Source organism: Diadema setosum, chromosome 17 (genome assembly GCF_964275005.1).
Source record: "Diadema setosum chromosome 17, eeDiaSeto1, whole genome shotgun sequence".
Taxonomy (NCBI): domain Eukaryota; kingdom Metazoa; phylum Echinodermata; class Echinoidea; order Diadematoida; family Diadematidae; genus Diadema; species Diadema setosum.
Genome location: NC_092701.1, coordinates 23,176,441 through 23,190,539, shown reverse-complemented (window position 1 = coordinate 23,190,539; position 14,099 = coordinate 23,176,441). Strand labels below are relative to the sequence as shown.

General features: G+C 37.7%; 1 protein-coding gene across 1 annotated transcript; it reads right to left on the bottom strand.

Annotated features, from left to right (window-relative positions):
• Nucleotides 1-394: 394 nt before the first annotated feature.
• Nucleotides 395-13,814, bottom strand: LOC140240825 (torsin-1A-like). Its single transcript, XM_072320594.1, has 6 exons — nt 13,758-13,814; nt 11,192-11,623; nt 9,615-9,898; nt 6,746-6,921; nt 5,886-6,010; nt 395-1,159 (listed from the first exon to the last, which is right to left on the bottom strand). The coding sequence occupies exons 2-6, from the start codon at nt 11,541-11,543 to the stop codon at nt 843-845; spliced, it is 1,254 nt and encodes a 417-aa protein (XP_072176695.1). The 5' UTR covers nt 11,544-11,623; nt 13,758-13,814; the 3' UTR covers nt 395-842.
• Between the last annotated feature and the right edge of the window lie 285 nt (nt 13,815-14,099).

Sequence of the window (14,099 nt, the reverse complement as noted above, 5' to 3'; positions counted from 1 at the left end):
GAAATTTTAACATTTTAATTGACCATTTGACCTTTGACCTTTTGACCTCATGACCCCAAACTTTCACCAGAGAATCTTAATCGGGTAATACATGTATACACTCAGTTTCAAGAAAATATCTTCAGGCATTGCATAGATATGAAGGAAATAGTGAAATTTTAAGCATTTGACCTTGACCTTTTGACCTTTGACCTTGAGCATGTGCACCCAAAAGTTGATAGGCACAACTTCATCCCCTAATACACATACATGCAAAGTTTCATTAGGATACCTCAAAAGGTTTTGATAGTTACCCTGTCCACAAATTTCATTACAGACGGACGGAAGGACGGACGGACGGACAACCCGAAAACATAATGCCTCCGGCACCACTTCGTGGCGGAGGCATAAAAAAGAAAAAGAACAACAACATAGGACTGCTCTGAAAGACTATCATACTAGCTCTTTCCTGGAGTTTAAACACAGATGTTTCCAATATCTGAAGTATAATCACAGATGCAGTGTTTCTTCAGACTGGCATTTGAGTCAGATTTGAATGAAGTAGGCCCTTGGAGAAAATATAAACAAACACATGAACAAACAAGCAAACAAGACGACTACAAACAGGAAAAAAATAACTGTCTTTCAAACTTTTCAAATGTAAGTCATGTTTCAGCAGTCTGGTGTTTTCACCTATCGGCCAAGGATAGAGGGGCGATGCATACTATCAACACATGGAGATCAACCGGGCACATCCAAGTGTCAAAGATGCTGGCTTACTGATTGAAAAGTTTTATACCTATTTCACAGAGAAGCATGGTGTCCAGACTCTACAAATCTTTATGCCACCTCTCTCGACGAGTTCATAGTTCTCCCTTTGAGTGAGCACTAGCTTGTGTCGTCCTTTTCCTAGTGTGCAAGCGATAGAGGGAAAGGTTCAGTTTCTCGACAACGCTCTTACAGCCCTTGGTGGCAAATATCTCCATATCCTTGGGCCAAAACTGGAGTTTCTGCAGGACCTCCTCGATCATCGTCTCTGCATCCATCTTGGGGACAAAGCCCTCCTTCTTCAGCTCCGTCTGTATGCACTGGCGGACATGGCTTGCCTCCAGGGGAAGGAAGGGGATGAAGTGGCTGATGAGATACTTGTCAATCAGTCTCGCCTTCTCGAATCCACTCCCTGTTTATTTGTCAGAAAGAGTGAAATGAAGAAAGGTGAACAGAATTGTATCTCTTGGCAGCTGACGTAAAAAAAAAAGAAAGAAAAAAAACTAGAAATGTCGCTATGGCGACTGATGCCTCCGCCATAATGCATGATTCTCCCAATAGGCGTATAGTACAATGCCTTCACAATGTGTGATCCATGACAGTTTCACATAACTGGCAAAATATTGAAATGACAGGTTTGTCAGAAATGTCTTGAACTGGGTTTGCTATAATTTTCTAAGAGTGCAGGTACACATACATGTACAGTGAAACCCCGTTATAACGAGGTCCGTGGGACCGGCGATATTACCTCGTTATAACCGGTACCTCGTTATAACCGTACGCATCAAAAACAAAGAAAAACATAAGCGCGACATCGGAATATACCCATCAATGAAAGAAACTTAAGAACATCCTTTGCGTTGTTATTACACAATTATGAATCATTATTATTGAGATAATAAAGGGAAATTATTTGTGAATTAGACGAAAAAGTAGGGGTTGAAATGAGATAATTCTTTATTGTAATTCTTGTTTGTTAATTTTTCCTAACACCAGCGCAAATAGAGTAAAATACAGGCGTTGTTTACCATAACTTGCGAGGTATTTTTACGCTGTTGGTGCCCAGCGGGAATGTTATGATTTCATGAATCATTTCGGCTGTAATCTTGTAATTATGATCGTTGCGCTCGAAGGGATTAAAAATGCGTCCTTTATTTTCTTCCGAAAATCTCTTCGCGTTTTGTACATCCGTTCTTAAAAAATATGCGACAGGATTGAATGTGGAAGGTTACGTTGTGATCCTTTCTACGCAAATCTGTACCTCATAGACCATTCTGAAAGAAAGAAAAATCTTCATTGTGAAATGCAGTGTTAAAATTGTGATAATGAACAAACCCAGATCTATTGAAACTAATAAATACGTTTGTTTCTTTTTCTGATTTAGGTTAACATGCGTTATTCAACTATTTTTTACGCTACTGTCACCTGGCGAGATCGCGATAATTTCAGAGGAACATACATGCGTTGTTTACCGTTAACTTGAGAGGTATGTTACGCTGTTGGAGCCCAGCGGGAATACGATAATTTCATGAATCATTTCGGCTGTAATTTTATACAATATATGATCGTTGCCTCCGACGGGATTAGAAATGCGTTCTTTATTTTCTTTCGAAAATCTCTTCGCGTTTTGTACATCCTTGAACTGTTAAATGCGTTTGTTTCTTTTTCAGAACACCGATTAAGTAGGTTAACATGCGTTATTCAACTATTTTTATGCTACTGTCACACGGCGAGATCGCGATGATTTCATTAATCATTTCGGCTTTAATCATACACACTCATATTTAAATTATCATTTGTTAAATGATGATGAACAAATCCAGATCTATTCAAATTAATAAATGCGCTTGTTTCTTTTTCTGAACACCGATTAAGTAGGTTAACATGCTTTATTCAACTATTTTTACGCTACTGTCACCCGACGAGATCGCGATGATTTCATTAATTATTTCGGCTTTAATCATACACACTCATATTTAAATTATCATTTGTTAAATGATAATGAACAAATCCAGATCTATTCAAATTAATAAATGCGTTTGTTTCTTTTTCTGAACACCGATTAAGGAGGTTAACATGCGTTATTCAACTATTTTTACGCTACTGTTACTCGATGGGATCGCGATGATTTCATTAATTATTTCGGCTTTAATCATCCACACTCATATTTGCTAAGCAGCAAAAGAACTGGATGTCGGAACTAAAAATGAAAAGGATATGATAATGAGTTGCACACGCATTCAAATTGTCCATTTTTGGCCACAAGTGTCGCTACATGAAAAGTTTGTGAATGCGTTATCTTTTTTTTCTTTTTTTTTTCCTCGTTGCGGTGTGGTCTGCCCTAATATCACGCACGCGTATCTCGCGGAAAAGAAAATCGAATGATTATGTTTAATGATTTAGTAGGAACATCGGAAGGCATTCCTGTGTCTTATCGCGTGATTTAGAAGAAAACATGGAAGGAACGGTTCTCTTCAAAACGGAAAAAGACGTGGATAGCGTGAATTCGGTTTTCAGTGTTTCGTTTGTCGCGTGTTTGAAAGCGGCAATTTAGTCAAGAAATGGAACCTCGTTATATCCGATCAAATTGCTTATGTTTTTCTTTATCATGATGCACCGAAATTGTCCTCGTTATAACCGGAATCTCGTTATAACCGAACTCGTTCTAACCGATTCCTTCTGCCATAGGTTTACACGCAAAGGAAAACGGGACCGACGCGATCACCTCGTTATAAGCGGTTCCTCGTTATAACCGAACTCGTTATAACGGGGTTTCACTGTATTTGGGGAATTTTGGGGAAGTTTATGCATTGAGTAATTTCCAAGGTACGAAGAAAGAGTGTGATGACGGTACAAAATAGATTTTTTTTTTTTTTTTTGGGGGGGGGGCATTGAAACCTGGCCTTTGACCCTTAACCTTTGACCTTTGACCTTCTGGCTGGAAATTTCCCAGAGAATCTCCATTAGGTAATGCATGTACTAAGTTTTGAAACTAATAATGCAAGCATTGCATATACTAGTATATGAAGGAAATAGTAAAATTTTGAGGAGTTGACCTTGACCTTTGACCCCTGACTATTGACCCATGACCCCTAAATTCCCTAGATAATCCCTGCCAGACAGTACATGCATATGTACCAAGTTCCACGAAGATACATTGAAGCATTTGAGAGAAAAGTAATATTGCAACATTTTCACCTAACCTTTGACCTTTTGACCTTTGACCTTATGACATGAAACTCTCTCTGGAGAATCTTTACGCAGTAGTACATGTCCACACTATGTTTCAAGAAAATACCTTTGGCATAGCATAGATATGGGGGAAATTGCAATATTTGTAGCATTTGACCTTGACCTTTTGACCTTTGACCTCTTGCCAATGTCGCTAAAATCTACTCAACTAATTGTCCCATCATACATCATCCTTGGATCAAGTTTGGTGAAAGCTGCTTCGTCCAGTTTTGAGTTACCATGTAAACAGATAGATTTAAGGATTTGACCTTGATCTTTGACCTTTGATCTCTGTCCGATTTCACTGAAAAACTAATCAAGTAATTGGGCCATCATACATCATCCTCCAACAAAGTTTGGTGAAATTTGCTCCATCCAGTCTTGAGTTATCGTGTAAACGGATACAATTTCATGATTTGACCTTGACCTTTGACCTTTGACCTTTAGCCGATTTCACCCAAAATCTAATCAAATAATCGCCCCATCATACTTCATACTTGGACCAAGTTTGGTAAAATTCCAGTAAATATTACTCAAGTTATCGCGTAAACGAAAGCGGACGTACGTACGGACGGACAACCCGAAAACACAATGCCTCCGGCACCACTTCGTGGCGGAGGCATAAAAATGTGCGAAGCAGGGCGTTGGGTATGAGAAGACTCAAAGTACATAATTATGTGAAGATAAAACATTAGCAATGTATCATGTCTATCATATTTTCAGTCATTCTGGTCCATCAAGATGGGTTTTGGTAAATTGGGACTGGGGCATTGGGCACACTGGGGCAATGCTTAGTCACTATCTCCTAGGTGTTTAATCTTTGTGCACGTTTCAAAGATCACTTTTCGACGTAACATACTTGGTTCGATACATTTTTGAAAGATGCTGAGAAAAACATTTTTTCTTTTTTTTTTTTCCTCTCTAGAGCAATAAATTCTCTGTAGTAATGCCCATTAGGTAGAATGTGTCAAAAGTAGTAACAAACTGGCAAGTCTATAAACTCATAACATGCCATAAGCACAAGAAAATATCCAAACACATAACTTAGATGTAATTTCGATGCCTCTATTCTATTCTGTCATCAGACTAATCAAATGAACACTGTATATGCCATATATTTAGCGCGTCTATTTTTTTTTCTTTTTTTTTTTTGCAAATCAAGACTTCTCAACGATTTTTGCTAGTGGTTAAATTCATGTCTGTAGAGTACTGTACAGAATTTTTATTGTAATTTATGAACCTTACGAATTAATGATCAATGACAAATTGAATTGACTTAACTCTTTATGTGCCATGGTGTAAACCGACTTTGTGCCACATTATTCAGTGATTGCAATGCAGGCATGCATTGAGAACACATTCTGTTTTTCAGATTCACATAAATCTTATAGATTTTTGTTACCCTGGACATGTGATGACTAAAGCTGTAGAGCAAATGCCAAACTTTGCTTTGATGTAAATTATATGACATATCTATGATTGTTTTTCTTTCAGATGTCCAGCTATGTAGCAATAATGTAACATTACTGTAGAGGCATGACTTTTGCACGCAAAACAGTGACAGAAACTTTGAATTTACTTGCAAATCCAGTAGGGACACCGCTTGATAGTCAATCATCACATAAAATGCAAGCTACATGTGACAGAAATTAAATCAAGAGAAACGCTTTCATTGTACTGTGATATTTTAATAGTGATTTATCGATCGGTTTGAGCGGGTTTGTGCATTTGAGCAGAATATGCGTACTTGGCACGCCATCGACTGAGTCGGGTGTACAAACGTGGCACATAAAGAGTTAATAATTATTATAGAGAGATAATGGACTAAACCACAGATAAACTGGTTCCTGGGACTTCACGGGTAAAAAGTGCACAACATAGTAAACACACAAGGGTATATGATGTACCTGCTAACTGGAAGGAGCTGCTTTCGATGATACCTTCCAACTGTTGCAACGTGATATCTTCTCTCTTCTTCCCAGCCTGCATGTGTTCCAATACCACGTTGGAAATATCTCTTGATGCTGTGTTACTGTGGGTGAGAAGCAAAATTTTGGTTTGTGGGCATCTTTGATACCAATTCCTACATAGCATGTAGGCTGTTAAACAGGCAAACCGGGCACAATTCTTTCTTTCTTCTTTTCTTTTCTTTTTTTGTGCTTGAACCCACACCCTTAAACTTCTTATTTCCTTGAGAGAGACATTTTACAGCTGGTACAAAGTTGAAAGATTAAAGGTTTATCTTCTGACTGCTTACCATATGCTGCAAACACCCCTTTGGTGAGAGAGCATATCTGGTCTTGCCATTGCAATTGTCACCAAATTCTTCAAAAAGTAATTAGGCAAAATACAGTTATCAGTGTTTGTTTATTTGGTTTTTTTCTTTGTTATTGTTGTTTTGGGGAATTGTACAGACATTAATAAATGACTCTCTTGAGTCCCTACAAAGGGTAATCAGCATTCTGTATTTGAATATCAGTTTATCGTCTATACACATTAACATATTTTTACGAATATCACATGACACGTTCCAATTCCATTCCAATGAGATAACACTGCGTGTGGAAATGATAAATGAGCATTCAAAATCAGTTTAATACCAGTACTTACCCAAATGCAGCAGCAACCAAATGCCACTTTTCTTTTTGCTTTATTTTTTGTGCATGTACGAATACTAATCAGCAAAACACACATACACACACAAGGTATTTACACTATGTATACCACTATATCTTTATGTTCAGTTTAATTTCTGCATCAGTCTTACCTTAAAAATATGTATATTGCCTTGTTGTATTGTTCACCCTGGTTGTGTGCGCCATACTCCAGGAAAGGTCGTATAACATCCAGCAATCCTGGGGGCATGTTCTCGACCTCATCAAATATGAACAGCTGTCTCGGACAGGATTTGATACTCTTAGTCACCTCCTTGTGAAGAGAGTCCTATCATTGATACAATAAATAATAATTTCTTGATAGAAAACTTAAAAGAAAAACATGGAAAGAGAAAAGTGTAATATATTATCTATGAAGGAAAGAAAGTTACACACTGCAGACAAACATGGATTGATTGGCATGGGTGGGGGGGAGGAGACATCAGTTAAAGTTTGGAGATATTTACAAAGCAGCATCAAAATGATGTCTGTGTCTATGTCATTGCATGTGGTGTCTAAAAGGGAGAGACAGTGTGCTTTGGGTGAAATCTTGCCTACGAGTAGGCAGGCATATCCAAGGTAAACACTGAAGTGTTTTCTTCTGAAGCATCATCTTCTATACTCTAAAGATGTATTGGTGTGCATTTTGAACTTGGGGTGAGAAGACAAACATTTGCACCTGATTGACATACTGCCCTTCATTCTGCATAAATAAACACAGTCAGATTATTTAGTGTTTGAGCGGTAGCCATGATGAAAATCATGGGCATATACATAATTGGGTGGGATTTGAACCCATGACCTCCTGATCGCAAGACAGGAATCATATCCGTTGGACTACCAAGCTTTCCCCCAATAGCCAGTGACGGTTCTGACACCCTGTAGCAACAGGTACTGCATATCTACTCAAATTCAAGGACAAGTTCACCTTCATAGACATGTGGGCGTGAGTGGATGCAGCAATATTAGTACACATCGATGAGAGATTGAGGAAAATCGGACAATCCGTTCAAAAGTGATGAATTTTTGAAGTTTCTGCTCAGTCGAGGCTGGATGAGAAGACTACTATAGCGTGTGATGTCATATGAGTACAACTATATAAAGAAAGTATAAAGAAAATTCAAGATATTCTCACTTTTCTCACATGATAAAAGAACACTCAACTTCTCTCTTTCAGAAGTCAGGGGGAATAATAATATTACCCCTAACATTAACAGTAACAAGTCGAAGAAATGTGTACTTTATTCAAAAAGTCAAGTTTTGTGAAATTCTCTTTTTATTTTCCGTATATCGTTGTACGCATGTGACATCATACACTGTAGTAGTCTTCTCCTCCAGTAGTGATTGTACAGATATTTTAGAAATTCATAACTTTTGAACGGATCGTCGGATTTTCCCCAAACTTTCACTTCTGTGTTCTACTAATATTGTTGCCTTCACTCAATCCACATAGTATATGAAGGTGAACTTGTCCTTTAAAGCTCAATCCACATAGTATATGAAGGTGAACTTGTCCTTTAAAGGTAGGGGATACCTTTTACAGACCTCCCAAAATGCAGCAAAACATTAAATATGAACCTCAGGGGACTTGTTTAGGCCACTGCTGAGAAATTTGAAAGTCAACAGTTATCTACAATTTGAATAATGCACAAAACTCAACTACCCAGTAGTTCTGTGTGTCAGCCACACTTAAGCCTTTTTGTTGCAGTCTTCTGTATTTTTTTTTTTATCTATAAACACAAATCTAAAAGTATAAGAGCTGATGTAATAACATAATAGAGTGTGTGGCAAGAATGTATATAATTGATATAGAAATTTTTGTAAGTTTTGATGAACTTTCTTCACAAAATATACATGATGGACACACATGCAGTGCATGGGTCTGCAAAGGTAGGCTAGTAATGTACTGGAATTTACGGTGAGCCCCGAAAAAATTCAATTCAAAATCTAACGATTAATAAAAATGTACTAAATGTTACCTTCCACTTTCAATACTTTATGGGAGTTTCTAAAATGATACTCTCTTCAACATACCACTGTATTTATACAACTCTTCAGTTGAGGCATGCAAATGGGATTCCCTACCTTTAATGAATCTTGCATCAAGTTGTTTCATTGCAAGCGATTGACAGCTGATGAAGGGCAATTTGTCAATCAGTTGCAATGAAAACAACTCAACCAATAATCATTACATGAAATTTGAGTACAAATTTGTCCCCTGAAGTTGTTAATTTGACTCAAGGCAACTAGGAAACACCACTAGCACTAACAGGAAATAAAAATGCGTCCACTGAACATTCTCATCAACCTTTGCAAACTATGAATAAATTTTGCCAGGAAATGACGACTGTCATTTTATACAAAATGATATTTGCCATCTACATAAAGAAATAACAAATGTTTCTGGGGAAAAAAATAAGGGCCAGGCATAATCTCTTACAGTAACAAAAAAGCTACTTAACCTGTTGAGGATGGGCTGATTTTTGCTATAACAAGTATTTCCCAAAGACACCAAAGTATACTCGAGACTAGTCTTCAACAGGTTGATATGAAATATGAGATGGTGATAGAGGGTAACTACAAGTATTCATCCATGAATGTCAATTGGAACTGACAAGTTCTGTGCCCAAGGATGGCACAATACTCTCTCGGTTACTTGATGTTTACCGACAGGTAAACTACTGATAAGACACACAGGAATTTGTATATATATCCCCCCCCCCCCCCTCCCCAAAATCTCGGGATGTTTGATGCAATTCATTTCTAGAGCTGATTATCAGTAGTTTCACAAACTTTGAGTGTGCTTGCTTTCCATAATGGGGAGTGAACAGAGAATAGTAGGCTTCGAAAGTTAAAAGTGCTGTAGCAGTGTGAAGTAAACTTTTGTCATAAATTGCACCCAAAAGCAAACAAAATGCACCCAAATGACTTGGAGTACAACTTAAAGTCAATCTGATACAGAGTATAACAAGAAATCTCCACCTTGTACTCCTCCAATTTAGCAGCATGTCGATAATCCCTGTCCGCAATCTTAAAATGCACATATTTGCTCTGCATTCCTTTCTTGTAGATGCTCTCCGCGATGAGTCTGCTCACAAAGTTTTTGCCCGTCCCAGTGCGGCCATGGAAAGACAGAACCAGTGGCTTGGGAGGGTTTCGATTGGACAGGTGGCCATGGAGGGCCCCAAGGACTGTTTCCTGGACTATGTGCTGCCCGAATAGGTTCTCTTTCAATGCGTTCTCCAAGCCAGAGGGTGCAAAGAGACCTGAAAGGAAAGTGAGTAGGACATCTTCCTCAACTGAAATGTCATTTTCCATGGGTCTAGCACAGAATTAGGCTGATCAAAACCGATATAATAACATAATGATGATGATCTTAATAATGGTGATAGTGATGATAATAATAATGCTAATAGTAATACATGTAGTAGTAATAATAATGATGATGATGATGATGATGATGATAATAATAACAATGATAATAATAATAATAATAATAATAATAATAATAATAATAATAATAATAATAATAATAATGATATTAATAATAATAAGAATGATAATAATAATAATGATAATTAAAGCAATAACAATGCTCTGACCCCTTGAGGCCATAATGCACATTGACCATGTAGGACAAACTCTTACAATCTGCCTCTACTATGCCCTGGGCCAATAGATTGGACTCAATATTACAGCTGAACATCACAAACACGAGATATGTCATCATGATAACAACAACAATTTTACAACAACAATAACAATATTACAACAAAAACAAGTATTACTACTACTAACAATAATCAAAATAACAAAAATGATTAAAATAATACTGCAAATAATTCAAAATGGAAAAAAATCACACATATACATATGCCACAACAGTGGGAATTTAATTTTACACATTCCATTTCCATCATATCCCCTGTTCAAGGTTCTCTAAAACATTGACACTTCACAGGCAACACTTCAAAGACATAAAATGCATTTCATAAGAGAAGTAATGAAAGTACCACAATGACGGCCGGTCCTCAGTCATTAAATGGAAAGATGTTCTAATGTCAATGCCCACATGGTGAACACCCTTTCGGTTCTCTCTTGACTAAACAAGAACTTCTCAAATGAGGATATTACATATTTGAAATGCTGTCCTTACGCAATATCTGGGTTTTTACTTTTATTTGCACTTCTACCATGTTTGAAAGTGCTTAGTATGCAGTTAAGGTGACAGATCAGTGGGAATTGATCTATAGTCATTTTCAAAATGCATTCAAATTGCATACTTTTTCTTGTGACAAAAGTTACTGAAGGCTTACTTGACTTTGAAACAATCTTATCCATTCACCATGCATGCTACGACAAACAAAACTATCACATTATCCCCTTGAATTGCTGCAATAAAAAGTAAATTTGGTGAAGAAACTGCAATTATCAGTGAAACAGAGAGTAAATATAGCAGAGATACCAGGTGGCACTAGCGTGTAGCATCACACTACAGAAGGGTCTATATATTCATCAAGCTCCCCTGCACTGCCTGTGACTCTTATGCATCAATTCACCTGATGAAATGTTGTGGATGTTGATCCAGGGCTCATCGCAGCATTCCCAGAGGCAGAACGGATTCCACGTCCATGCCACCGCCGCCGTGACGCCTACCATCTCCAGGACCTGACCCGAGGACCGGCCCTGCTGGGGCTGCAGCGGCAAGCCACCCATGAGAAGGAGCAGGATGAAAAGGTGTCGCACATTCATCGCTTGTGCCATCGCTCCTGAGATGGAGACCTGCAGCCATCCTCTGCCAGATACATTCCCAAGATCTCTGTAGAATGCCCCCCTAAACTGCAAAGTCCTCCATGGTGTATTCTGTTGATTCATTGCTGCCAATCCCCAAATATGTCTTCTGCCCGGCATACGCGACGTTGTGCCCTGTAACTGTACTATATATGGCGATCAAGCTCTCGGCTGTGGTTGCTTTTTCCCATGTGCAGCATCTAAATTGAACCATGCAGTCACAATTTACTTGTAAATGTGGAATAAATGGCAGTAACGTAATAACAACTCTGATTTGATGAAAATGTGTTGTTTGATGTGCAGACTAATCCACTATAATGTCTTGCTGAATTTGAAGTTTCACAACTTCCCTTTAGTAACCGAACCCTACCTGCTAGAGGAAATCAAAATGCTGTAGAGCTAGAGTGTAGGCCTGTATCTAGGGCCTACTTCTTTAAATTATGACGCTGCAAAAGATTTAATTAAGATTTTTATACAAAAAGAAGATCGGCAAACATCTTTTTGTTCCTTAAATAAGAAAATACCCTCAGATTGATGATAAATATTGTCAATAAATTATCTTGTTCACTCATAGTACAATTTAGTAGTAGGTCCGTAGTAACAACACTCACTGGGACACTGGTAACAGAAATCTAGTGTCTGTCATGTCCTACTCCTATAGACCTATTACGCTTAGTAGCAGTGAGTGCCACCTGCGCAGTGTTGGTGTATTTACACAGTACAGCCATCACATTCCATACCATCCATCGTATTTTGTTTTTTTTTTAGTTTTAAATCTATTTTAAATTTATCATACTTAGTGTCTACACTACACACAGACCCTCAAATCTTAATTTAATGATTAGGGTAATTGGGTTTTTTGACCCGACTGGGCTAGTAAGAAAAGCATATTGTGTATAAGGTTTGTTCTACTATTTTAATTCTAGTTTACCCAGGACAAGTTCACCTACATAAACATAAGGATTGAGAAAATGCAGCAATATTAGTCGAACATATCAGTGAAAGTTTGAGGAAAATTGGACAATCGATGCAAAAGTTATGAATTTCTAAAATTGTTGTGTTGGAACCGCTGGATGAGGAGACTATACGAAGACTCGTGATGTCATATGAGTACAACAGTATGAAGAAAATGTAAAGAAAAATCAACATATTTTCACTTTTTTCGCATAATAAAAGAGCACTTGACTTGCCTCTTTCTAAAGGCAATGGGAATAATATTACCCATAACATATGTCAGTAATGAGTCAAGGGAATGTGTACTTTTTTCAAAAGATGAAATTTTGTGAAATTCTCTTTACATGTTCCTTATATTGTTGTACGCATGTGACATCAAACACTGCAGTAGCCTTCTCATCCAGCGGTGACTGCACGAAAACTTCAAAAATTCATAACTTTTGAACGGATTGTCCGATTTTCCTCAAACTTTCAATGATGTGTTCTACTAATATTGCTACATTCTATCAATCCTTATGTTAATGAAGGTGAACTTGTCCTTTAATTTAATCTTTATATTTATCCTTATCAAAATTTTACATCATTTCACATAGACGCCTAGTCTAGGTGCTTATTAATTTTACTGTAGGCCTGTAGTTACTGAGCTATAACCGTTATAGAAATCATGATAATTTCCATGCCAATGGAGCCTGATCAGGCTTAATAAAGGGACTGTAGGCCTAAAGTAAATTAAATTTTTACTGGTTGAGGTGGGGATTCATGTTTTGAACATTCCTCAGTGAGATAATGAGAAACCTGTTATGAAATATGAAAGAGCATGTAATTTTAAGGATTCAACATTTATTTGATGAAAATTGGTTTTCAAATGGCCGAGATATCCAAAAGAGTGATAATAATAAAAGGCGACAGGCCACGCCTTTTAATTATTAGGATCTCTGTTTCACCTTGTTTTAATAGGATATCTCAGCCATTTCAAAACCGATTTTCATCAAGTAAACTTTTGATACCCCTTAGAATTGCATGCTCTTTGACATCCCTATTAGTATAGACCGTAAAAAAGGTTTCTGAATATCTCACAAAACGTTAATAAACATTAAAAGCTAAAATGATAAATCCTCACCTCGACCAGACAGAACTGTAAATTTACACACCCTTTAATGTTAGATTAAATAGAACTAAATTTATAGAAGTTAGGGTTTAAAATTATATCAGGCCCTAAACTTTACTTTAATTTAAAATTTTAGTTTTTGTAAATTTTAGTAGCACCAAGGTCCAAGGTCTGCAAGGACAAGGTCAAGGTCGCAAGGATGAGCCATATCGAGCCCGGCCCAGCCATACTTAGTAATCATGGTAATAAAGGCCTACAGTGGTTACACATACATGCGCGTCTTCCTGCTTGACAGCAGCACTTCATTCATTACTTTTTGAGCAACAGTGGATTACTGGGAACGGTAGAGATCTAAATTATGTGTGGTAAACAAATACTTTACCCGTACCCTGCCACCCTACCACACAGTCACAGCTCAGTTATACGCGTAACGCATAACATTAGTTGTACACAATCTTCGCGATACTGAAAGTAGGCTCTGGTTCTGTGGGTCACCCAAGGGCAATTCCCCGCCTGGGTGGAGATGATATCATCGCTGAGACCCAAACACACAGACAGCGACAGCTCCGCCTCCTCTTTTTTCGCTGTTTGTACGTTTTTATAGCTCCTACCAC